The 27,453-nt window shown below is 40.8% G+C and overlaps 2 protein-coding genes across 8 annotated transcripts in view; one reads left to right on the top strand and one right to left on the bottom strand.

Annotated features, from left to right (window-relative positions):
- Positions 1-27,453, top strand: part of CTNNA3 (catenin alpha 3) — a 427,418-nt gene that overhangs the window by 86,418 nt on the left and 313,547 nt on the right. The gene's annotated exons all lie outside the window — the stretch shown is intronic.
- LRRTM3 (leucine rich repeat transmembrane neuronal 3) overlaps positions 25,466-27,453 on the bottom strand; it is a 76,423-nt gene continuing 74,435 nt past the window's right edge. For 2 of the 3 annotated variants that reach the window (XM_064429673.1, XM_064429672.1), the window contains one exon: positions 25,466-25,987. In XM_064429673.1, coding sequence (XP_064285743.1) covers positions 25,778-25,987 — 210 coding nt within the window. In that variant the 3' untranslated portion in view covers positions 25,466-25,777. The remainder of the gene's footprint in view (positions 25,988-27,453) is intronic. The other variant, XM_064429674.1, reaches the window with a different exon arrangement.

Raw genomic sequence — 27,453 nt, 5'->3', positions numbered from 1 at the left:
CATTTTAAAAGTGATTTTTCTTTTAGATTTGAAGAATGGATTTGACACTTGTTACATCTGGCAGGTAAATGTTGAAACAGTGGAGACTCAATAGTGTTAATATGGGTACACAATGTTAATCTCATGCTTTTCTGTAAACATTATCTGCAGTCAAAATGTTCTTTTCTAAAGATACCTCAGAATGATTCATTGAGCATATTGAGGGAACAATTGTGTGATACAGATATTTGTTCCCTTTTTGGGAGGCTGAAATTCCTTTCTGTTCTTTAAGTCATAACAGTTAACACAATCTAAAGCTGTTCTATGAGACTGTTTACTTTGTCTTATTTTATTGTCCTTGGGATAATGTAGTGTAGGGACTGAATAATTATGCATGTCAGATTTTTTTCATCTCACAGATATTGTACTTTTTGATATTTCTCTTTGTTTGTTAGAAGTTTACAGATGCCTTATTAAAGTCGTGTCTCAGGCCTTGCACCAAAGAAAGGTGCTATGAAAGTTTTACTCAAAATGCTGTTGAATGCAGCCTTAATTACTGAACCTCTCTGGAAATGTTGTATACATGGGTTAGATAGTGAGATTTCTTCAGCTCTGGTTAGCTTGGAATGTAAATCTTTAGTACTGAGTAATTTCTCTTGCAATATCTGTTTTTGGGTGGGTCAGGGTTTGCTGTTAAGTGGCTGAAAGTTTTATACAGGAAAGCATCCACCTTTAATGGCTGGACTTAATGATCTTGACGGGCTTTTCCATCATAAATGACTCTATGATGCTATTCAGAGCATGTGGCAGAATGCAGATGTGGTGAACAGCATTCTGTATTAGTCCAAAAGATTTCTGTGGGTTTGTCCCAAGAACGCCTTCCGATGAATCTCTGGTGTGAAACTACAAGATTTTAAGTCAAATGGTCTTAAATTATTAGACTTTTGAAAGAAAATTGTGGTGATCTTTTCTACCTCAGAAATAATAATGGTTTTAGGGGTATATAATGTACAATAGGTGAAAAAGAATAATACATAACCCACCACACTGACTTGAGAAAGTCAGAAAGCAGCTATTGAAATATGATAGTAAGGGAAAGTGTCATATAATTTGTTGCAGAACACAGTGAATGCACAAGGTGGCAAAGACTAGGAAGCAGAAAAAAAATTACAAAAGATTTAAAGGCATGAGGTTACCTAACAGGAGGGAATGACAAGTTTTTAGTTTCTTTCAGAGCTCTTCTTATATGAATGGAAACACTCTCACTGAGAACAGTTTATGGCTATTACTGAGACTGTGTTAAATAAGTTTTTCAATGAGAGGATTACCAGATGTCAGTTACTTTATTTCACAGCTTTAACTCGCTGAAGAAGAGATGATAGATCCAGGAAACAGTGCTGATTTATCAGTGTCTTTTTGGCTCTTCTGCTAGTAGTTTCAATAAGTCAGGCCTGGGAATTGAATGAGCTGTAAAGATGATGACAGCCATTTGTTATCATAGCACAATTTAAGCACAATTTACTTTTCCTCTCCTTGGTAGCACTGTTGTACTCCACAGGCAAGTGCTCTGTCTGTGGAATACTTCATGGGTGTTTGTGTGTATGCCCTCCTGTGCTGAGTGAGCTCCAGAGCCTCTATGCCACAGCTTGTACGTGAGAGTGGAAACTTTTCCTTGCCCACAATCCACACAAGACATGCTTTGCTCTGGCTTTGTGCTCCTGGTGTGTGGCTCCCAGGCTCGGCCTCCCTGCTGCCATTTCAGCCCTCTGCACTCCCTCTCACAAGCTGTGCTGGTCAGCTGCTCCAAAAGGTTTGTTTTCCTGCAGATGGCTCTTCTGTTTCTTGCTGGCACATTGGCTTGATCACTTGCCTTAAGGTTTCTTCCAGTCTGAGTGTTGCTGGTGGGAGCTGCATTGCCTCAGGGACACCCAGTAAGTGCCCCCTCCACAGATCCTCCTCTGGCAGCTGCTTTGCCAGGAAGCTGTGCTGGTGGCATCCAGCCTCTCCTTGGCTCTGGTGTTGATTGGGGATGTGCCCTGCCCAGTTAATGTTGAGCTTAAACAGGGCTATTGCCAAGGACTTGGGCGCCTCAATTCTGTGTGGGTTCTGCACTGTCTGTTCTTTTGAAGCTGGGCCTCAGTGCTTGAACTTGAATGAGAGACTTGTCTTTACAAACAAGCTGCGGGTCTGCTGGTAGATAAAATTAGCAGTGAGAGATAAAATAAACAGTGGGAAGGATTCCACTGATGGATGAATGGAATGAGAGAGACTTGTCTTCACAGACAAGCTGTAGGTCTGCTGATAAATAAAATTGGATACTGAGAGATGAAAGAAACAATGGGAAGGACCATAAATTCCATAGGAATTCCACTGATTGACACAAGGAAAACAAAAAGGGGGGGTTATACATTAGAAAGGGGTCTCAGGTATTTTTGGTACATTTTGGGAAGTCCTCTGAAGTACCTCAGGCAATGGGGAAGAGAGACAGACATGCAGCCAGGAAACGAGGATAAAAAGGAGGCTGTGTCCTCCAAAATTTAGAGAGACACCAGGGGAAATGCCCCATGGCCTCTCCCTGTATTGCAATAAAGTTACAGGACTCCTCTGTCTCCTTTTTGGACATAAACCTCTGGTGTTTGTGGATTAATTTTCCTGACAAACTGTACAGGAACTTAGGATTTATTAGCACTAACATTTGAAAGAGTATAAGGAATATAGCTTTTGTGGTCCCTAAATTGGTTTCTTTTATTTTCCTCAATTATTTAAAGTGTCTAATAAGCCTCAAGGACATAGAAGATTAACAGCTTCTTGGTGTCAGTGAGATACATTTTTAAAAATCTTTTCTTTAAAGAGTTTTTAATGCAAGCTCAGAGAAACATTTTCAGAAGATAGTTGCTTTTATGTGAGTGTCTGTTTTTCACAGAGGTTTTATCACAGTGAATGGTACAATGGAAAGTGAAGCTAAATGCTCTCCACAGGAACCTAAAAGTTTTTCTATTCACAAAATAATTCAGACACACAGTAAATTGCAAATACATTTACAATTCTTCTGAAAGGCAGCAGGTTTTTTTCTGAATTGTTCCAAAAGTTCTTCAAAGTTCCAAAAGTTCTTACTTGTGTACTGTTGTTAACCTTTCTGAATTTTACTCACAGACATAGGTTGTTCGGGGATATATTTGTATTTTAGGACATCCAGTAACAGGAATTACTACTGAGAGTTTGGATATTTTACTAATGACACAATCATACTGTCATGTGGACAATCATGGAATAATGTATCCACTGGAACAATCATATCGTTCTAGTAATAAGCACTTGCTTTTTCCTGGTGACAAGCTTTTATCTCCTCATCCTTTACAATGAAAAGTTACTGAACTCAGTGGGGTGCAGCAACACCAGCTCCATGTTCCGTGAGTTGTGTTTGACTCGTCACATTAAGGACATCCCCTTCCCTGGGGGGCAGAAGGGATGTGACCAGCCTGAGTGGAAGTGGCTGTTGTGAGCAGCACTGAGTGGTTGCAGGTGCTGGTGTGTCTGCCATCATTAAACAGGGAGGTGTGCCTGCACAGGTAGTCTGCATCCTCCTCTGGCTTTCAGTAAAGATCACTCCTGGGTTGTTAGGGCTGGTAAAGAAAGGTCAGATACACTGGTATGACAGCTGCTTTTTTGAACTGAAATCCCCTTACTGTTGGAATGTTGTTTTGTGTTATTTGAGCTTCATTAGTTTTAGTTGATAGTTTCTCAGCTTATTATGGCTATAGGTTGGTGATCCATATGTGTGTGTATATATATATGTGGGTCAGTGTATTTTTCGGATTTTTCACTTCTGATTTCACTTCCTTCTTGTGTATTCTAAAGATGTTTGTTTCTTAGCTGGGTTTTTATGTCATGATTACCTAGATGTTTGGGTCACACATGGGTAATTTAGTCTGGATGTGCCTGTGGCTCTTGTGCCACAGGTGGTGGCAGATGCTGTGTCCTGCTGTCCCACAGCTGTGCTGTGTGTGTGGCAGGGAGCAGAGCCAAACCAGCCCTTCTTCTCACACTAGCCATGGTTCCATTTAAAAAATGTGAGGAGAATAATGATACATTTTACCTTGAGGCAGATCAGGAAGTGAACAGAAGTACATATTTATATTGCTGCTAATTAAGCCCTGGCCATCCATGCAGCCTAAGGGCAGGCCAGCTGAGGCTGAGCAGGAATGTTGTGTGCTCTGTGGCAGTGCTCAGGAATGATCAGGTGTGCCCTGTATTGCATGTGGGCATACCTGAACCTTGCTGGGAATGCAACTCCAGGGGCTTTATGAAACTGGCTTCCCTCAGGGCTCCTCCCAAGCCTTGTCCTTCACCACCAGATTGTGTCACAACTTCAGGGAATGAGACCTATTTGGATCTGAGCACATCAGCTGAAGGGCAGTGAGGGTGAGATGAGGAGCCAGGATCCCTGAAAGCAGAGGGGCAGCTGGGAGCTGGGACAGGGTGTGAGCTGGACTGGGTGAGCCTTAAGGAAAAGGTGGCAGTGCAGAGCCTACCACAGCCATGGGGAAGGTTCAGTTGTGGGAAAAGGGGCGCAGTGGATAGCTGGGACTTGGGCTGTTGTGTTTCTCTAGATTTCAAACTCTGAGTGGTCACTTGCTGGAACCTGAGCATTGCCAATTCAAAACCAGAAAATGGGTGGAAACCCAGGAATTTTTATTTATTGGTGGTGTGGTTCTGGGCCTTGCTCTTTATCTCAGCTCTTAAATTTGGTTGCTGTGGAGTGCTAATGCCTTGCTCTACGTCTGTATTGAGTAATCTTCAACAAGAGCTTAAGGTCTGGCCCACTGTCTGGATGAGAAGACTTTAATGGATAATGTTTTTTTGTGATATTTTACTGCCATTCTAACTCTTGGAGAGTAGAGGGACGTAGAGATGCCTCAGGCATACTGATATCTCCACTTGGTGTTACTTGTACTTCATGGTTTCCCCATGAAGACTTTTAACACTTTCTTGGGTTGCCAGTGACACCTGAGGAGGTAAAAATAGGGGACTGTTTGGCTTGTCCTTTATGGTTACTTCCACTTTCTTTCACAAGTATGTTATTTGCAAAGTTCTGTGTAGCTGCTCTCTGAAGAACTGACCCCAGACTTGATAGACTCAGCCAACAGGGAGTTTGAAGAAATTCCTTGTTAAAATCTTCAAGAACAGAATGGCTTCTGGTTATTCATGGAAGGGGTTGAAATAACTGACTTCTTGAAATCCTTGTTTTTAAATCCATTTTTTATTTCTGAACAAATAAAAAGTCACTTTTTACAAAAAGAGTGGATTTGAATGTGCTTACTTTACTGTCCTCTTCATACTTAAATGTCTTAAGAAGACTAGTGTTCCAGAGAAGTTTGAATTTGAGGTATGTCAAAATGTAAACTAGAAGAATTTCCATGTGTGGGTGGGAAGTGTCACTCAGTTCTTTTCTTATTCATGGCTGGTTTTTTTTATGACTTTATTGAGTATTATGTTTTTCAAAAAAGGATGTATTGCAGTAAAATTGGTGTGCCTATATGGTATATTATGCTGGCATTTATGCAAGAAAATATGTAGTTTTCATGATTTTGTTGTTCACATTGCCTGAGTAGTTGATTGAGTTGACTTTGAACACTCCTACAGAGGATTTTCTTCCATTTTGTATGCAGTATGTGTAATTGAAAATCATTTTTTAAATGTTAACTTTCAGTGAACATTTTGTTTTATGGAGAAATTAGATATGAATTGTTAAGGAGGAGGATCTTAAGTGTACTTAAAAGACAGAAGTAGTCTGGTGAATTCCCCAAATAGATTTACAGCTGAAAAATAAGCTGCAGTTAGATGTACCTGATTATAGATGCTCTTACGGACCTTGCAGTGATCTGGGATGTCTGCACGTGAGCTAGAGAAGGATAATGAAAGCTTTTCTTCCTTGAGCCCTGCTTTTCATGGAATGGTTCTGAGCTGAGCTGTGGCAGGAGTGATCAGCTCTGACCTGGAGGCTTGCACTGGAGTGATATAGTGTGAGGAGCAGCTCATGGCTCTGTGGGGATGATTCACTGGAGGAGACAGTAATTTGTATTCAGTATACCTGGCAGCACTGAAAATATATTGGGTTGCTCAAGACTAAATTTTTTCAAGAAACATTCAATAAAGCAGCATTTGCTCTCCCCAAAATGAAATAAATCCTTGATTATGATAATAAACAAGCATTAAAAATAAGCAAGTATGTGTTAACTCAGCATCTATCTAGCTGTTTAGTTTACAAGAATTTTCCATTGAAAATGGTTGTTACTACATGAGGTTTTTCTCAACCAGTTTCCTGTTTCTTAGAGGATGTTAGACTGGTCATTTTTGGAAATGTAAGGGTGCCATTTTTGGGAATGCTGCTGAAGTCTGCTGATTCAGATGCATTTATCATGGTTTTTATCCTCTGGTATAATGCAGCTGATTTTTGTTGTCCAGGTATATTTCTAAATTTCATTCTGTTCTGGGTTGAAAGTTACGTCTTGTTTATGTATCAGTTCTAACTAAAAAGATCAGTCATAAAGGGAACTCTTCATAGAAAGTTGGTGTTGTAGGGCCATTGAAAACCCAACCCAACCTGTCTGGAGTTGACTCTGCTTTAAGCAAGCAGTCGGTTGGACTGGATAATGTCCAGACATTGCTGCTGTCTTCAATCTGGGGAGTCTGATGCTGAACATTTGAATACATTCCAGTGTTTGTGCAATGTCCTGGATGACCCAGCCAGCTCCTTTTAATATACAGTAAATCCCATTATTTACTAATGGAAGATTGAAAGATATCCAGGTGATGAAGCCAGGACAAGAAATTACAGAAAGTAGTAAAAGAAAGTTTCTTGCATTTGAGTGATCTCTGGTAATTTTCAGATGATGAAAGAAGAGTAGTTACTGTGTTCAATTCTGTTGCAATGACTTCTCTCTATAAACTTGCAGAAGTCATTTGGGAAGTGATTGATGTAAAGCTGTCCATAAGAATTTCATCACATGACTGTTGAGCTCTATTGCACGGCTGAAACCAAATGCTTTCCCTGCAGTTACTTGGATTCAGAATGTTTATGCCAGCAACCAATGAGATGCTGCACTTCTTAATTTATAGTACCAGGCGTGACTTCTCCTTGATAGAAGTGGAGATTCCTGCATAGTTGTCAGCTGCCTTTTGGACTTAATTTCTTGCCTAGCTTCTCTTGATTTTTTTTTAATGAAGAATGAACAATGGAGTTTTATGTGAAATAGCTTGTGGTCACTTTTAATGAAATCAGTACTGTATCATATTGCAGAAAAACTGTAATTCTTGGTCTTAATTGTTCAGCCAGATCTTAAAACAGTGAGTTAAAGGAGATCAGGAACTTGAAGATCTAAATCCCAATTCCACATTTCCATCTTCTTTCTGAAAAGAAAACCAAAACAAGACTTAAAAACCAAAACCACATCTTTGTCTTTGGTCACAAACAGCATTTATTGGCACTTCCCTCTTATTTTAACTTTCCTTTTAGTGAATTCATTTCCAGTTACTGTTTGTTGTTCCTGTCTGACATGCTACTCTTCTTTCCGTAATTAATTAAAATAAAAAGGAAGTTATGATAATTTTGTATAATTGCATTTGTGGCCAATGTGTATGATCAGAAGGCTGGCTAAGTAAACAATTGAACCATCCCCCCATCATATTAATAAAAAAGATGTGCTTTAGTCCTTTTGAAATCAGCTCTTCTCAAGAACTGCTTTTCATGGTTGTTTTCTAAGCCTGTGTAGCCAGTTGGCACATTTTCTTTCTCTTTGAGTACGCAAAGAAAATAAATGTCTTAAATCAGAGAGCTGCAGTGCTTAATAGAATACATTAAATAAATGATTCTAATTGCTATATTTACTGGAAAATCCTTATTCTCTTGGGTTATTCTAATTGTCCTTAACCATTGTTTCATTAGCAGGAGAAAAAAACAAAGGAAATTTATACAAAGATGGAAAGAAATTATAAGTCAGCTACATGACTAGGAGCTGTACTTAGGAATAATCTAGGATTATCTTTTCTCTCAAATAGCAATGATTCTAACTTTTCCTAAACCCTAATATTGTATGGGAGGAATTATCAGTCTGTAAAAGAAGATAAGTGGTAAAGGAATCCCTCCTTTCATTTTCTTGAATATATCTCGCTCTTTGCAGGAGAAATGAGGAGTAATAATAATTTTTTATTCCATGTAAATAAGAGAAAATAAGAAATATATAATTACATACATCCTGGCAGCAGTTAGTGGGAAAAAAACCCCAAGGTAAATCTCTTCCCTGGGAGCTTGGTTAGTGCTTCTTTTCTGCTTAGTATAGCAAAAGAGCACTCTATTATTAACATGCCTTTACTGACTGTGCCCCTGCACACATGGACAGTGCACACAGGAGAGAGCAGATGCACAGAAGCCAGAGCCATTGTGGTTTTACTGTGCTATTTCCAGTCTACTGCTTGCAGTAATAAGGAGGTGAAATAGGGGAAAACTTGGCTAAGTTCCTGTGGAAAGTGTGAACTGAAGGAGTCCAAACAATGAGCAGGTGAAGGAAAGGGGGAATGCCGTGTGGCTGCTTGTACCTGTTTGCTGAGCAGGTAAGGTCATAATGGCATTCAGGATGTGTCCCACAGTTGGCAAGAAAATGGAGGTTTTATTGCTTGGCTTTCAGGTAATCAGAAAAAACTTGTTTCTGATTTGACAAACAAGAGGCCTAATAATCTTTTGAATTCTGTCTGCTACCTCCTGTGTTCAACTGTGCAGCTGCACATTGAAGCAGGACTTTGAAATGCAGTGCACTGGGATGTTGTAGGTGATGCTGGCAGCAGTGTTTACCTGTCCTCTCCTGAGCAGCTGGGGAGCAGCTGACCACATTGTTGAGATGAACAATTATCCTGGATCCCAAGGGGAAAGCAGAGTGCTCTTGCATGTGAGTGAGCATGCAAGATCTGAACAAAGCCTGGGTAAGGCTGCCAGCTCCTCAGGCTGTTTGGCTCCTCGTTTGTTGTGATCCTTGGAACACCTGCCTCTCTAGCTGTAAGAATGGGGTTTTTGTAGTGCAAGACTGCTCAGTGACTGGTACCTCCAAGTTCTTCCCAGAAAGACTGGGAACAGCAGATGTGAACCTTTCAGAGTTTGGTCTCAAGGCTGTCTTACAGAGCTGGCAGGGCATATGCCTCTGTTTTGTCAGAAGATCTGTTGTGCTCTCCCCGTTTCCATGGAAGATTCTGCTTTTGATAAATTGGCAAAATTTAATAGAAGAAAGATTCCTCTGGAGAATCTCCAGCTATATTCCTGATTTCTGATGTTGTGCTTCAGTTCTTGCTCTGTCTTCCAGATAGTCTGTAGCACTGTCAAGGCCATTTTAAATGTCTGATAGAATTATAAGCAAATAGTAAGCCTTTTTTTTCTCATTCCATATCTGGATAAAATGTGATTGGCAAAAGTCAGATATTAAAATTACTTGTTTGGCATTTATTCAGATGCAGATCTGGTAAAGTACTATTGCAGATCTATTACAACTATAGCTATTACAACTTAAGTAAAATAAGGAGGCTGAAAAAATGACCAGGAGGAATGGTTTAGATTTTTGTTTTGACCACTAATTAAGGAAGGAAGGAAATTTTATTTTTTTTCTCTCTAGCTTATTTTTATAGTGACGAGTCTGTTCATATCTGTGATATAGATCTGTGGGCCAGTCTGTAAATCTGGAATCATCCATTGCTGGCAAACAGCTGGAATATGACACTGTCCTAATATTCCCTGCTGGTGAGGAAGTAAATGAGGTGGAGTAAATGAGCAGTGTCCTGGGATTGCTCTGTAGCAGAGCTGCTGTGGGACTCCTGGGACTGCCGGGAGGGCCCTGGGGGGCCTGGCTGCTGCAGACACACAGATTTCTTTAGGTGGTTTCTGGGCCAGAAAGGCTCTTTGCTCCCTTGCCCAAAGCACACGTTCTGAGGCAAGGACGATGCAGCAAGGCATGGTCTGATCAACGGGGTGATCAGCACCAAAGGCTTCTTTGCTCAGTCAGAAGAAGGAAGTTCCCTGCAAATTTAATAATGAAGAAAATGGAGGAAATGTGAGCACTGGAAGTAATTTAGAAGGAAATAACAGGAGAGAAAATAAATTTCTAAATGGGGAGAGGAAGTCTTTCCTGCCTGCTTTAGGCTTCTTGTGAATAGTTAGCGGGAAAAATTGATGCAGTCAATAAGGCAAAGTGAATATATGCCAGGCAGAGTCCAGGAATATTTAAGAAAGGAGTTTGTGAAGCATTTGCCTTGATTGTAAAAATCTGTGAGGAATGAGTATTTCCAGGTAACAAAAAAGTCAAATTTATCTTAACAGATAATTCCTTTATCTAGGGAATTAATAGGTCAGTCCCTCTAACTCGGATAACTGTGAAGAAGCTGCAGGAAATCCTTATATATTCATTTCCTAAAACTGCTCAGGATATGAAAGTGGTGCTTGTAGCCACAAGCATCTATTTTGAAAGTATGTTTTGTCAAATACATGTAGTTCTTTGACAGAATAGCTGGCTGGGGATTAAAAGGGATGTTGTAAACTGCTGTAATGTTACGCACTGTGATGCACACTGAGAGGATGTTTTCATAGCAAACTTGAGAAGCACAGTTGTATAATGAGTGAAAATACAGGTCACTGAAAAACAGTGTTCCTAGTGAATTGGTATTTAATCCATTGCAGGTCAGTTTGGGACAGCTTAATGAAATGTGATTCTGCAAGGACTGGCCTGGGACCCATGTGTATGGTGTACTTTCATTAGTAATAAATGAAACTTCAAAGGATTTTATAGGTCAATAAAAACATTACCCCTCTTTTATTTTTTTCTTCCTTTTTTTTGTTTTTTTTTTTTTGTTTTGGGAAATGAAAATCTGCAGATTGAAATGATAAATGCAAAACTTTACTCTTGGGAAGAAGTTCACTATATAGATAAAAATGCAGGGTTTGTGGCTTAACAGTGGTACTGCTCTGCAGCTCCCAATGCCATATGAAAATCAGAAATGAAATGAACTGTCAGTAAGGCTCAGCTCCGTAGGAAATTTTAGGCGTCACAGCTTAAGAATAACAAGGACAAATGAAGCAAGGATTTTAGAACTTAGAAAAAGTAGGAAGCAGCTGGTTTAACTGAGTCTGAGTAACTTAGCACGAGGTGGAGGAGAAGAGGAACATACTGATATTTTCAGATATGGAAGAGGCTTTTATAAGGTTTATGCTGTTAAGTTATTCTCTGTATCCATTCAGAGAAAGACAAATGTAATTGGCAAAATGCAAAATCTGTGCAGTATTGAGTAAAAACCCAGCCATGCAGATGAGTAAGCACTGGAACAGGACCCTTGGGAGGGTTGTTCCTGCACACAGGTGGGACTGGTTGGGCTGCCCAGACCTGCCTGGGAGCTCCAGGAGCACCTGGGCTGTGTCAGAGTGCTCAGCATGCAAAGTGACATGAGCTCCCCCTTAGCCCCACTGATCATTTGTTTACAGTTTTATAAAAGTAATATTTCCAGTCTTCAGACTGCATTTTCTTACTACTAATTGCTTTTTTTCCTGCAGGTTAGTGTAGGTTTGTAACAGTGAATGCTTTTTCTATGCAGTGATCAAAACTAGGGTGAAATTTGGTGGGGCTTTTAGATTTCCAGGCCATATACAGATAATAATCTGTCCTTTCTACAATTTTGTGTTCAAGCATCTGGGGAAGGCTGGTTAATAAAAGAAGCTATTAATACTTGTAGACATACTAGGATTTTATTTTCTTATGAGCTATTTGCATGAAAATAGTACATTTAACAATGATTCAGCTTATCATATCAGCAGGAGTTTTTGTATCCTGACAAATTTATAACTATATTGGAAAGATTTATCTAAATTTAATATTTCAGGATCTACCTAACCATTTTGTATCCCATAATCTGTTCATAAACTGGAACTTAAGTACAAGAAATAGAAAATAGGAATTTTGCTCTACAAGATGAAAACTTTAGCAACCAAATTGCATTTGTGTAATGTAATATGTGAGCTATTCTCTCATACTAACATGTTTTTCTGAGGAGAATGGATATGCACTACAAAAAAAAAAAAACCCAACCAACCAACTCTTTCTATGATTTGGTTGTATGGCAGAAATCCTCAGTCATTTCCTGGTGTCAGAATAAAATCAGGCTGGAAGCTGCCTGCAACACATTTTGCCTAGGGGACACCTGGGGGGCAGGAGGCTGCCCCAGGCTGGCATGTCCCCAGGGAGTGCACCTTGCTTAAAACTTGAAGGGAGGAAATTTTCCCAGGGTTCTAGAGGAGGCTCTCCAGGACTGATGGAAACCTGGTTGCTGCTGCAAGATGGGACTGGGAGGCAAAGAAAGAGCGACTTGCTCATGTCAGGATAGAGGTGAGGGGGATGCAGTCACTGCAGTCACTTGGCCACCTGGGTTTTCTTTCTCAGAAGGTTGCTGTGGTCTGTTGCCACATTTCTCTTCAGAGAGAAAAGCAAGGCACAGTTCTTCCCAAGAATATTTCTGGGTTTCACATTCTCTGAACATCAGAGAAGGAAAACACAATTCTTATAATTTTCTGTGCCTGTGTTGTGCCAAAGTAGAATGCAATATGGAGATTGTTTACCCAGAGTGAAGATGTTTTGTTTCCTTGGCCTATCAGGACCAAGAGAGTGTGTGTGTCCTGACTGTCTGGACAGGAAAGTCACGAGATGAGTGCAGTTGTGTGCAGAGTGAGTGCCTGGCAGATTCAGTCTAGATGTAATGTATATAGTATAGTAATTAATTAGCCTTCTGATAAGATGGTGTCCTCCTCATCATTCCTCCTTCGTCGGGGCCTTCCCAGTGCAGTATTAGTGGTCCATGGTCTTCCTGTTCTAATAACCAGGAAGCTGCAGCAAAGCCAGCTGGAGAGATGGAGGAAGCCTCTGCTGCAGACAGCCAAAAGGAGAAGCTGGGCCTGTGCCTCCCCAGGACCCTGCCATGCTGTTCCTTGTCCTGAGCACAGAAATGCCTTGGTGGTGATGGGGTTTGGTGTGACTGACTGCAGTGCTCAGCTCCTCAGGAGCTTATGCCAAACAGCAGGGAGAGTTCTGGTAGCAGAGCTGTTTGTCTGCACAAAACAGCACCAGGAAAACTGAGAAAGGCACGGTGCTGAAGCTGTGTCTCCTGAAAGGTCCTCTGATGTAGTCATGGGTTGGTTTCACTAACTGGAATTCAAGAACAACCTAAAATGTGTCTGTGTAAATAGAAGACAGCTTTGCAGTTCTTCCAGTATTTTTACTGGTGCTTTAGGTACAAAAATAATGGATTTATTTAGGTACAAAATAATGGATTTTCATTAAATAATGGTGGTAACTTGTTTGCCTGATCTACATGAAGCAGCTTTTTTGTTTTCTTCCCTACAATTGGATTTGGTGGTTATAAAGGAAGAATGACTTCATTATGTGTTGAACTGACTTTTTTTTGCAATAAACTTGAGAATCTAAAAGTATACTATCAAATGTCACTGTTTTATGTGATGTATTTCACAGTTTAAAACTTTTTTTTTTCCAGAGTTGAAATTAGAATTGTTGACATTAAGGAAATGAAAATGATTGATGGAGTGGTTTTACTTGACCAGCTGCTAATGATTTCTCACTCAATATCTCGTTAGCTTGTGCTGAAGTCACACATATGGCAACCTAGAAAATAGCCTGAAGTTCCTGAAACTACAAAGAAGAAAAATATAAGTTATTGTGGTGCTTTTGATCTATGAACTGTGATATAAAATGTGACTTTTGATGTTCTGGGATGGTGTGATCGATAGCATAATTTTTGTTATTAAATTGTTTACTCTTTAGTGAATGTTACAGTGCATTATATTTTGGCTCAGAGGCAGGGAGAAAGGTCACTTAATTTCTTTGTTGGCCCTGCAGCCCTTGCTCAGGTGGAGCTGTTTGGGAGGAAGGGAGAAGGCATTTTCATTGGGAACAGCTGAAAATGCTCATCTGAGAGAAACTTCTGGAGCTTCTTAAGCTGGGGACTGGTCTCTCTTGCAGGAGACTGGAGAAAGAGGGGTGTGTTTCTGTGGCTGCTGAGGGAGCTTTATGAAGTTACAGTATCTCAGAATTCTTACTGAGAATTCTTAGCCTGAGAACAGGTTTATAGGAAGGGGAGGGTCCATGATGAGCAAGAGAGGGGTTGGCTGACCAGCGCTTGGATCTTCACTTTCTCCTGCCCCTCAGGACAGCTGTGTTGCAGTAAAGCACAGCTCTGATCCTTGGCTTTTTGATTCTCTCAAGGACAAGGTGGAACAGGCTGTGGTTGAGAGGGGGGCAGTCTCTGGGAGGCTCCCAGCAGCCACTTCTCAGTGACACAGCATTTAAATCCCTAAATCACTACATGGATGGGTTGGTTTCTCCAGTGTGAGAAGGAAGGAGAGTCCCTCTAATCAAGTACTCATTGAGTATAGGGAATACCTGGAAAAGCTGCAGGAGAGCATTGAATCTGGGAGCAGTCAGTGTGTTGTGGCTATTGCCTGTGTCCATAAAGCTCTCACTCTTATCTCCAGTGCTGACTCCTGATTATCTCCTCTACAAGTGCAAAAACCCCAATGCTTGAAAAAATCAAATCCTCTAAAGCCAGTGGTGGAACTGCAACTGGCTTTGATGGAGCCAGAGCATCACCTAGTTTGAAGGAGCTAAGCTCAGCTCTTGGGGCTCTTACTACTTTTTAAAAAGACTGTGGTCTGTATTGAATATTGTTCTTTTTTGGTTTTGCCTATATTGCCTGATGCTATGGTTTATTGTAGTGTCTTACAAGCTTCATTTGAAAATTATGCTTGGTATTTCTGTTAAAATACAGTCCTGGTTATATCTCCCCTGTTTTTCTTTCTTTGAATGGTGCTGTGGTTTTGATGTTTCTGCTGATATTTATGATGCAAAATGGAGGAATTTCTGCAAAGCAGAAAGATGAAATTATAGTTTGACCTTGTGTTGAAGCTGAGGAAATTAGCAAAAGAAAAGCTGTTGATAACCAGTGAGAATTCACCATATTTTCTTCACACATTTTTTACAAGTATTTTGTGGCAGCTGAAATTTCTGACCAGGACTAGACTTTGTCTCTTTTGTCCTCAGATTGTATGTAGTTATTCAGAGTATGCCATTTCTTCTTATAGGAAGCCTTATTACCCACAGGCAGATGTGATCTATCATCTTTTCCTTCAAAAAGTCCCCTTTTCCCTCTACCATGAAATAAATCAGAAAAGATTTATAATATTCTGCAGCCCATAAAACCTGCTTCCTTATCCTTAAATCATATATAGATGATTGCAAAGCTCTTATTTTTATAAAAATTTTGGGAGCAGAATATTTTATGGAGTTTGGTGTGTTTTTACTGGAGGCAAAAAAATTCATTTTTTAAACCAAATTTTTTGCAAGTTTTTGCTGCAAATTAAAAGCTCTTTTAGACAGAAGGAAAAGAATGTATCTACCTTGAGAAGTCCAAACAGAAGGAAGTATTCAAGCTGAAGTGGTAACATCAGTTCCAATGGTGCTGGCTGTCTCTATTGTCACTCTGCTGTCCTGATGTAACAAACACCTTTTTTTACAGCCCTGGCATCTCTGGATGCAGATGTTGTTTGTTCACTCCCCTGCCCCAGGGCATTCCATTTGACCAACCATTGTGAAGGAGCAACTGGATTTGTGCCCTCCCATTTTCATTCCTTCCTGTTTCCTTCCTTATCCATTACCACCAGGAGCAGTTACAGTTCTGTCCAGTCTTTCTTCGCTGAATCATTGGGATCTTCCTTTGCCATCAGTATCTCTGTGGTTTTCCCTCCTCTCTTTCCATTTTACACATCTATTCCTTCTCCAGTTTGGAGAGAATGAATTTGTGTTCTTGGGTGTTTTTCCTAAAGATGTTTTTCAGCGAAAATATGGTTTATTTTTGGACAGCTCTAATGGAGATGCTGGCTTTGGGTGAGAAGTAACTGTAAGATTCCCAGGGGTTGTTATGGGGAGTTCCCCCATTTCCCCTCATTGCTGATGTGTTCAGTCCCTTCAGTCAGACACTGACCTTAGCTAACCATTGCAATATCTGTCATGAAGATTTTGTATTTATAATGTTTTCTTATTTTTTAAATGATTTTCAGATGTTGACTTTATTAACTAATAGTCCAGAAAACTGTAATGTTAATGGAAAAATGCACCACTGAGGCAGACCAGTGATCAGCTCTTGATGGGCAGCATTGTATGTCTTTACATCTAATTGAATTAATATTCATATGGGCAGTACTTTGGTGTCTTTACATATATTGTTATTTATTAATACTTCTGCCTTTGATTTACTTTTCCCTTGGTTTCTCTGAAGACCTCCTAGGTGAAAGAGGCTATGAGCAATGTAATTTTTAACATAAAAGCACTTGATTGAGGGTCTAATATAGGTCTGTTAGAGCCTCATTGTATTAATTTGCCTCCCTGAGAAGTTTTGCAGATCTGCGTCTGTCTTCTTCTTTTCCTGGAGTCATTTACTTTTAGTTCCTGTGTGTAAGGCAAACTTCTTTATCCCTCTTACCGATTGACATTCAGATACTATGCTGCTGATTACTCACACGTACAGGAGATACTTGGTACTAAAGAAAATGGAAATGGTTTTCACATTCATCCATTCTCTAGTGGTTTGCCTGTGTATCCAGTCCAGACTTAAATTTAATCCTTCTCATCTTCTGTTTTATATTGTGCCTTATTAGCCTGTACCTCCTTTTAAAAACCAGCCTTAAATATCTTCTCTTCAAGGTCCCCATAAATTTTGAAAATACTTTTTTTTTATTCGTGAAGCATAACTTAGTTGCATTTATAGCTCCTTTCTTTACATCCTCTCTCAGGAGTAATTGTGAATTATTTCTGCATTTAAATCTTCAAATTTTAGCTAGCAATGTGAGTCTTTTTTTTTTGGTAACTATTGTATTTCTGTGGCATTAGCAATGCCCCTGCATAAATTCCCCTCCTCCTTCCTTATTTTGTAAAAGAAAAACTTACAAACTCTCAACACAGGTCATTAATGCTTATTTCTGGGAAGCAAAAAAAACCCAAACCAACCCAAAAACCAACAACTTTTTTCAAAGAATAATTTTAGATTATAGTAAGATGCTTGCATATTACAGGAAGGAATCTTAAGATGTAATTTTGCATTATAAATTATCTGAATTAATGTCTTTATTTTGGTGGGTATTTTAATTTCTTTTGTAAAGTAAAGATAGAGCCTCAAAATGCACGTAGGTAGGGAAGAAAGGAGTGAATGGGTGCCAAGATGTGAGTGTGGCAGAGGCAGGCAGCTCCTCACCTCTGAACCACGAGATGGGTTTGCAGTGCAGAACACAGGCAGGTCTTCCTGCCCCTTTGGGATCCGGGTGAATTCAGTGAGACTGTTTGTAGGGTCAAGGAGTCATTCAGAGAAATAAAGGAATGGAAGAACGTTTCAGGAAGAAGGTAGCATTGAGCGACTGTTTAAGCCAGGGGACAGGATTACAAAGCAAATTTATCAATAATGTTTATTCCCACTCAGGTTCACTAATTCCATTCCATTGATGTAGATGATGTGTTCCCCAGAGACTGAAGGGGTTTTAACAAGTTAGAGAAGCACATTGAGAGGGACCATCTAGTTTTTATTTATGCCCCAGCCTATGGTACACGTAAGGTGAAAGGCTCCTGTGAAGACTGTGCTGGCATCCCTGTCCCGGGAGAGGCTGCGCCCGGCGGGCGGTCAGGGTAGAGAGAGCCTGCAGGCTCGGACTGTGCGTGCCCTGCACACACCCACACTCACACACACACACCCGCACTCACACACACCCGCACTCACTCACACACACTCACTCACACACACACCCGCACTCACACACACCCGCACTCACACACACCCGCACTCACTCACACACACACACACACCCGCACTCACACACACCCGCACTCACACACCCGCACCTACCAGCACACCCTGGCTCGTGGGGCAGTGCCGGGCAGTGCGCCAGGGAGGAGCCTCAGCGCATGGAAGCGGCCGGCTGCGACACTGCGGATCCTGGAGCGAGCGGGGCTCGCCTGCGGGCTCCGCTCGCCTTTCCTCCCCGTGCTCCTGCTCCCCTGCCCCTGCCTGCGGGCCGGCTCCTGCCCGCCACGGCCTCGTGCTGCGCCGTGCTTCCCTGCTGCCTGTCCCTGCCTGTCCCTGCCTGTCCCTGCCTGTCCCTGCCTGTCCCCGCCGTGCTTCCCTGCCGCCTGTCCCTGCCTGTCCCTGCCTGTCCCCGCCGTGCTTCCCTGCCGCCTGTCCCTGCCTGTCCCTGCCTGTCCCCGCCGTGCTTCCCTGCCGCCTGTCCCTGCCTGTCCCCGCCGTGCTTCCCTGCTGCCTGTCCCTGCCTGTCCCCTCTCTGCCTGCTAAGCTGACGCTGACAGAGCCAGGTGTGAAATACAAAGCTGTGTTTCGTGTCAGGTACATACCGGCAACCTGTGTATCTGTGATTGTGATATGTGTGGAAACTGACCATGGGACAGTTACAAAGACAATTCTAATAAATAGCTGAGGAAGTAAAGCATGGAAGAAGGCCTTTGAACTGATCCTTTGTTTGCAATTAACCTTTATAAGTCTTAAGTTGATTTAGGAGCATTCGAATTAAAGCTTTAAGGATGTTGCTGTTTGACAGGAACTTTCTGCTTCTAGCTAAAAAGAATTTTGCAATAATAACCTTTTGATGTATAATTTTAGAATATTACTTGTAGTAAGGATCTTTGAAACTATAGCTTTAAAATATATAAAAAGGAAACATGCTTATCTTGACGCCTTAACAAAATATTGAAAAGCAGCTTGAGAAAGGAAGATGAACATCACCTCCAGGATTGATGGTTTCGACCAAGGGAAGCTGGACATCACTGGTATGAGATTTATAGTCCTTGCAATTAAAAGGTGGACCCACATCTGGACCCTGGACCTCACCAGCTGGGAGACTTCTTTCTTCTTTTGGAAGCTGGACCCCGCCATCTGGGGATACTCCTTTCTGGGATACATCCTGAGAAAAACTAAATCACAGTAGTGTATAGAATTGTGACATAAAAATTTGGAATAGAAACTGCTGAGAAAGCTTATGAGAACCCCTATCAATGCCTGTAAGCCCCAACTGTTGGTGTGCAGTTGGAGGGAAAATTTCCCCCACTGTACCCAGCCTGTATTGCTCATACTTTACCATATTAATTAATTAATTAATTGATTGCTGCTTGAGTATTGGCCTAGTCAAGCTTCTTATTTATAACACAGGGTTCTGTGGTGACGCTGTCCTTGTCTTCTGTTTCTTTCCCCCTCTCTGTTTTCCCTCTCTCTGTGCCTTGTTCTTTCCCTCTTTGGTAGGAACACTTACCTTTTTTTAATCAAGAAATGGTTCTCAGATATAATATTGCCACATTTGCACTTTATTTGTGTCCAATAAATCTATCAAAAGAATCCTCCCCGACTCTGGCTAGGTGGAACGGGGCACACCTATGCAGTTGTTTTTGCTTTGAGATGGGTAGGGCAACATGTTCATTCTTTCCAGAAACTTTTAAAGTTTCTCTTACAATCACTTGATGGAAGAGGGGTTAGCACAGTTCATACTGACATTTGTTAGCCATATTTCTTCATGGCTTTAGCGTGCAGAGATTATAAAACCCCAAACTTTTACATCCCCTTGCGTAGTGGTAGAATGAAAAAAAAAAGGTTGATTTTCCTTATATTATAGCATTATTATATTTATGAATCTATATTTGCAAGAGGTAGTGATGAAGAAGAGGAGTCAGAGAAGCTTCAGCATGTGTTTGGCTGGCAGCAAAGCTGCTCAGCTCTGGAGGTGATACCTGAGAGGCATTTCCCTCCAGGATCTCAGTCTGAACAGTTCTGTTTTACTGCTGGCAGTCTCAGTTGTGACAGCTAGACTTTGGAGAAAGAGCTAGACTGCAGAAGGTAAAGAGAAGTATGAACAGTCTAGATAATGCTGAAGCAGAAGACAAAAATATATCTTTTTCATGAATCCTGTTTGCATATTCAGATACACCATTGATAGCTGTATTTTTTCCTTTCCTGACAATGAGAACAAGGCTTTTGGGTAGTGGAGGCTGGACTAATTGTGCAAGTTTACAGGTTTTTTAAAAATAAAGTTACCAACAGCAAGACGTAAAAGGGAGGTGCATCATTATTACTAGAAAAATAAATCACTTTCATTATTTCTTTTGAAAGCATAAATTACAACAAACTATTCAATATGAATTGTTCAGTTAATGACTTTCCATGCCTCATTTATGACACACTCTTGTATAAAACTACTGAAATTATTGAAGTGCACAGTGCTGCAGAGACACATCATTTTCTTTTAATGAGTATTCTCAGCAAAAGTTGATGAGGTTTTGTTCTCTAAGAAACACAGAATTAGTGTATAACAATGTTTAAATTATTGGGCTTTGAAATATGTTTCATTGAAGCACTCACTTTATGATTAGATTGTGGATAGAACCAATGCTGAAATGCATCCACCTTAAAAGTCTGTTTCTTAGGGAATACAAAGTGGGAAATGCTCTCTATGAAAGCTGGAAAAAACGTACTCTTGTATAACTTCACACTGAATTCTTCTGGTTTATTAGGAGACCATCCACCCTGTTCATGTCAGCTGACCTAAGGCAATTAATAAGGCAATCATCACATTACTGTTAATCCAAACCAATGCTATATTAATGCAGCACTAATTAATGCTCATTTGTATATTATTAGTGTTAGTCTGTTGGGGTGGGACTTTGAAGTATCCCCTGTCATGAACGTGTGGGAGCTGTACTGTCAGAGGGCTGAGGGGTGAGCTGTGTCGCTGGCTCATTTGCTGTCCCACAACAGGAGCTCCTCTGTGGTTGCCATCTAATGAGGCAGTTCTTAGAGTGGCTTATTTGCATACCAGATTGATGGTGATCAAATAGAATAGAAGCTCTGTGCCATGTGGGATTTTCACACTTGTACACACTGCACTTCAGCTTACATAAAAATTCTTGGCAAAGTTCTAGTGGTAAAATGTTAATTTCTTGGGGGTTCATTAGGATAACATTAATCATGAACTCTGATTATGTTCACCTTATTCTGAAACTTTATAACTGGAATTAATCTGGTTCTGTAATTAGGCAGAACAATAAAATGGAACCTGGCTTTGTTATTTTATAGTAGAGCTATTAATTCACTCAAATGTTAGACTTTCTTTGAGGAATTTAAGGAGCATCTGCTTTTAGGTATGGATCATTATGGTTAAACTTGTACCTATTAGAGCTTCATTAACTATCTTTCTGTGTTGCAAAATGTTTGCAGTACTTCTGACAAGCAGGTTCATTGTTTGTTTACTGTTGTGATGGACTTGAGAAACCTGGGAAAAACCATTTCTCCTTTCTGGTTAGCTGAATCTTGAATATAAGATACACACTTCCCTGCCCTCCCTAAGAGAAATCTCAGGGTTTCGGCTGGAGCCTGCCCTCTGGGTGACTGAGGGGATGTTAACCATGCTCCCTGCAAGCTGGCAGCGTGTCATTGTTCATGACGTGAGGGTTGTGTTTGTGTGGAACGTGGAGATTATTCATTCCTACAGAACAAGAAGAGGCAGCTTTCCTTGCTGCAGCAGTTGTAAATGTTGCCAGTTGCTGTGGCTTCAAAGAAGCTGTGTGCACATTCAGAGAGGGACTGCTGTGGGGCCACGTTTGGCTCGGGAGGTGCCTGACCTCCAGAGAGTTGGGGGCTGTCCAGGGAGACAGCTGTGTGCTTGGCCCAGTCCTCAGTTCTTCTTTGGGTTTCACCTCTCAGCTGCTGTGCCAGACAGGTTAGTGAGGCTGGGTGTACCTCTGATGTGACCAGGTAAAGCCATTGGTAAACTCAGCCTTTGCTGGTTGGATTTGCCTTTAGGAAGCCCAGGCCCTGAGACCTGTACAAAACTGTGGAGAACAAAGCCCTTTCCCTCAAGAGAGGAGGATCAGGCTGCAGAACGTGAGTTAAACTGTTCACTTTTTCACCTGTTCAGCAGACCCTTGTTGCAGCCCCATCTGGGAACTGAATCCAGCTGCATGTGTGTGACACTGTACATGATCATATCATTAATTAACATTCACCATCTTTGAGGATTTTCATTGCTAGTGTAGCAATATCAAGAATTCCTTACAGCTCAGTGACACTGGAATCCTGGCTTATTTCTTAGGTCATAGTGTTGCCCATGCACTTCTATTTTGTTTTTTTTTAGCCTTCATGTTATGGTTTTTGCACAATTTTTGTTCTCATGTCCAGTCTGAGGTTTGGAAATAATAAGAGATAAAACATGCCTTGAGAGAGAGAGAGAGAAATGGAGGGACTGAGTAGAGCAAGCCTAATACACAGCTTCTGAGGCTGGCATTTTCCATTGGTTGTGTGTTGCCAAAAGAAGTCTGATACTTATGATATATGTCCAAAAATTGTGTATATTTTGTGGGGTTTTATGTTAGTGGTAGCTTTCAGATCCCTTGAGAACAGTTTGTACTGCAGATTTTCGTAACTTTTAATTGAAGCAGTCATTTGCTTTCTTGTATAGATGGTGGGTTTTTAAATTTTTTTTATTTACTTGAGATACATGCAGGAATTTGTCAAATTAGTCATCAGTCTTTCTGTACACCCCCTTCCCTAGGGAGGGTCTCCAGTCAGATACTTGGGTTTGCTTTGCTAATGGGCGTTTCAGCCCTGTGCACTGCTGTACCAGCATGATCCACTGATGGATGATGGTGGGAATTGTTGCTTGGAGCTAGGTTTATTTTTAAAATTGTCTCGGGTTTTTCATTGCTAGAGGTTATATTGTCTCTCAGTCTGTATTTTGCAAGTTTAATTACTTCCCCCAGCCTTGGTAAAAGGACTTGCCAGGGTCTGGTGATGTTACTTAACTGAGACAGAGGTGGATGCCATTGGCTACCTCTGTTCCTGGTGTGTGCAAAGGGAAATGATACATGATGTTAAAAAATACTTGAACCCACAGATTCCTTTCTTCATGCTAACTCAGCTAGGAGGCTGGGCCTTTGTTAGGGATGCTGTTCTGTCCATGGAACAAAAGCATTTCCTGTTCCTGTGCAGCCAGAATTGAACACAGAATCGAGCTGGCAGCAATCTGTTGGCAAGCAGGTGTACACAGGCTAAGGCCAGAATTCAGGAGTGGGTCGTCTTCTGGGCTAGCCTAACCTAGGTTTTTTCATCATGAGGATCTTTTAGAGAAGGTACCTACCTGCCAGCTAGCTTTCTTGAAGACATCTGAGGATGTCTTACTGAGGATAACAAGTTTCAGGCTGATGTAGTGCATTTTAAAACAGGGTATCCACTGAACATGTACAGAAAGGCATGTTTGAGCAGTCTGGGATTGGGGTGAGCACTCACCCCCTGCTGCCCTGGATGTTGGATCCATCTTGCAGAGCACTGGAGTGGCCTGCTGGGGTTACAGAGAGCCTCGTGTTTCAGATGCCTTGGAAGTGATTGTGAGAGTATGAGGAATCTGTCAGGGGCTAATTCTGTGACTCTGCTTCTGCCATTTGTCCTGTGACATCTGGGACTGGGAGTCTTTGATTCACAGTTGAGGAAGGGAAAAGGGGAAATATTAGTGTTTATGTGAATAGCTACCCAGCTGTGCCTCTTTAAACAGATACATCAAAAATGTGTTGTGTCTCTGCATAAGAAAATATTTTCTCATGTTCCCCAGTCTAAGCTCACCAGTGTCCAGTGCTGGGAATGGAGCCTTTGAACACCTGGGCATTTTGAGTACTCCCTCAGTGCCAGGTCCTTGTTCACACACTATAAATACTCGAGGGCAGTGGGTCCAAGTACACAATCGGAAGGACAGAGTAAGAACAACTGAAAGCACCTTTTGGGAGGGTGGTATTTGCTCCTTCCAGCTCAGGCCTGCTCCAATAGCCAGAATGCCAAAACACTGCACCTCAAAACCATCTGTGGAGTGATTCAGGTAATTTCTTCCTGCAGCCTGAATGCCACTGGGCTCCAGAGTGACTCCTGCACGTTTGTTAGCAGTGGGCAATTAGCAAAATGTATTTTCAAACTCTGTGTAGGAAAATTCCAGCACTGTGGAAGGTAACAGGTTCAAGAACCAGTGTAGTGAAGAAAAACAGAGCTGAAGTGTGCAGGTGTAAGAGATGTCTTAAAAAGACAGTTAATGTTTTGAAGAGGAAATAATTTATGCAAAATATGTTACAAAATCTAAGTGCTAATAAATAAGCGGTACAATGTATTCTCTTTTGACACTTTGTTTCCACTTAACAGATACTGAATGCAGATTGATTTGTTACCAGTTTTTGAAGTTATTTTTCATTCTATTCACCTTGTTTTGTACAAACAGGTGCCCTGTAATTTTAAAATTCAGTCTTCTGCTTTGAAGCTACATGAAAATATGGTAGGATAAAGATCCAGAAAAATAGATTTTTTGGTTATATAATTTCTCTTTATTATAAAAAAATTGCTTCACCATATGAAACTCTTTTTTTCCCTATGTTTTAGAAGGCTTGTGTTTCCATTTTGTTTTTCACAGAGTCAGCTTGATATAATGTCTTCCTAATTTCTGTAATCTTTTATGATTACAGGGTAGTGTGTAGTGGTATAAAAAGTTACTCTCATACAGTATTGAGAAGTCTTGAAGATTAAAACAAAAGAATGGGGTATAAGAATGCTTCAATCCAGATACTAAATGACAGACAAATAAGCAATGTAGCAATTGTTAAAGACTTAATACTACATTATTTTTTTTTCTTTAAACGTTTTGGGCTTTTTTCTTTGTTTGCTTTATCATGATGTTAAAGGACTGTAAACTTTTAGTATTTGTTCCGAATTACTAGATTTTTCAGCAAGTGGTTGTTTATTTTGAGTGACATTTTACATTCTAGGTGTAGTATAAGGATTTGTTTCTGTTGCCACTTCTGTCAGCAGCTGCCTGTGACAGAAGTAGGTTTTGGACCCCTTTGTCTTTAAGCAGAAATACAAATGCCTGATTTGGCAGACTCTCACAGCAGATTTTGTAGCTGCCTGTTGAAGTCTCCTGTCCTGTATTATATTGCAGAACAGTGAGGCTTAAAAAAATATCATCAGCCTTGACTAACAATTGCATAAACAAGCTTTGTTTTTAAAAATCAGGCTGCATTTCAAGGCAACAGGTAAGTTTGAGGAGAATTAATTTTTTTTAAAATTTTCATTTCTAGGAAAACTTGGCTATATATTTCAAGAATTTCTTAGAAGTTTGAATAGTTAAACCCTCCCTCTGGAACCAGTAGATAAAATTCTACACATTAAACACAGTAAAAATGGTGCATATTCTGCAAAGGACAGAATCGTAGATTAAAGTTGTCTGGGCACAAAAGCAGTAACAAAATGATCCCTACAAAACAGAGTGACTTAATAACACAAGAGATAACTTTTGTTAATTTGAAGCTTTAGAAACTGAAGCTCATAAAGTAAGATGTAATTAAATTATGCCACTGTACATACCAGTTGTTCTTGGTAATCGAAACTTTACAATATGAAAAATACATTACATCTGTACAGTTTATACAGGTAGGTAGGATGAGTTTTGAAAAAGATTCACTTTCAAGGGTCATACTCTGAAGTCAAAAAAATACTGCACAACTGAACTAATTACAAATTGTAGACTGGAAACAATTAATCTTTGTGACTGACTTTTAATTTGCACAGGGATCCTCCACTCCACAGAACTGCCCACTGTTGTCCATAGCTTTACACAGGATTTCCTGCAGCCCCTGCTCTAGGGCAGCTGCTGCCCGTGCTCCTTGATCCGCGCTGCCGTGGTGATTGTGCTCAGGTCCAGCTCAGCCTCCAGGCCCGTGTCCACTGCCTCCTCCTGCCTGCTGGCCTCGTAGGGCTTGTGGGCCAGCAGCTCGTGGTGCACCCCGCAGTAGCTCAGCGTGGGCTGGTCGTAGGCCAGGAACGTCGACATGTTCATGGACAGCGGGATCTAGGGCAAAACCAGAGGGAAAAGCAGCAGTTACCAAGTGACATTACCAAATGCTTCTTGCCTGAATTGCATGTTGGAAAACCAGACTGTCTGCTCTCTGTATCCCTCTGCCACTGCCCTCCACCCACACCCTGCTCTTCTCCAGGATGTTTGAACGCACACCCTGCTCTTCTCCAGGATGTTTGAACCCTGACCACCAGCGTGGATCTCGAGGCCCAGGGTTGCGTATATGCTTGAATGTGTTTGAGAAGATTAAGATGTGATTCAAGTTGAATTATCTTTAGAATGTAATTAACCTCAGCTATAATCGCTCTGTCAGGGAATATTGCACATCAAATGTAAATGCTTTTTCAAGTGAGTGGCTTGAATTTGTCTGTGAGTGTGATACCTTTGGTCTGCTTGGAAATACAGGTGAGAGGGTTCCTACTGTTGAAGTGCTTGGGGAAGGGGACCTCAGCCCTCCTGGCATTGTAACTAAACAGGGAACATCCCTATTTGTATCTCCTCCTTTGCAGCTTTCCTTCCTGTTTTCATTCCTTCTCAGTAAAATTTCTAGTTATGAAAACCTCCTGTTCTTTGAAATTAATAAGTAATCTAATAATATCATAGCAATTTTAGTAGTTCTCATCTCTAACAGCAATTCTGGAGTAAAACCCACAGCAGTGTTTAATTACCAGCGATATGTGAGCTTCATATTGTTTGGAGCTCAGGTTCAGATGAGCATCAGGATGCCCCAGTTTATCTTAGATTTACAGCTCAGAAGCCTTCACATTGCAGTTTCTATTCAAGGAGGCATCTGTTCTGCAAGCTGAATTTCATTTTGTAGTATTACATTTCTGTGCAATGAGGGGGGAGTTCTGGCAACCCTCTGTCTTTTCAGTCAGGAAGAGTAAAGCTGTAGACTTACTTTACATAGGAAGTGCAGCTAAAAGTTTGTACTTACAAAACTGTATGGAAAACCGGAATATTTTTTAAAATAATTCTGTTCAGCCCTGAAAAGAATGTAATCCAGTGTTCAGAATGTTGGGGGTTTTTTTTCCTTCGTTTTTCTTTTGATCATCACTGACAGTTGAAAGGTGACCATGGGGTAAAATGAAAGCTCCTTTTTTTTTTCTTTTTTTAAAAAAGGAGGCAGATAATTTGGGTCTGGTCTCTCTGTAGCAATTACAGGGATCTGCAGGAAATGGGTTATTTTCTCTCGCCTGCAGAAGTGTATTTACTTCTAAACAGATGTGAACTGGTTGGGGAGGAACGCTTGTAGCTCCAGAGGAATATCTCAGTAGTTGGCAAAGGTGGGAAAGGTTCTTGCAAAGGCCTTACAGCATTTATTAAGCTTCTGCTGTTGTGCCTGTGTTTCTACGTGATTGCTTGACCTTGACTGCACTTTCATAAGACACAAAATTGCATTTTTTTTCTGAATGTATTGTATTTAGAATTAGTGGCAATATTTTCAGCCTAAGGATTTT

Source organism: Passer domesticus, chromosome 8, assembly GCF_036417665.1.
Source record: "Passer domesticus isolate bPasDom1 chromosome 8, bPasDom1.hap1, whole genome shotgun sequence".
NCBI classification, from domain to species: Eukaryota; Metazoa; Chordata; class Aves; order Passeriformes; family Passeridae; genus Passer; species Passer domesticus.
Note: the sequence above shows the minus strand (reverse complement) of the source record. Positions and strands in the feature narration are given on the sequence as shown.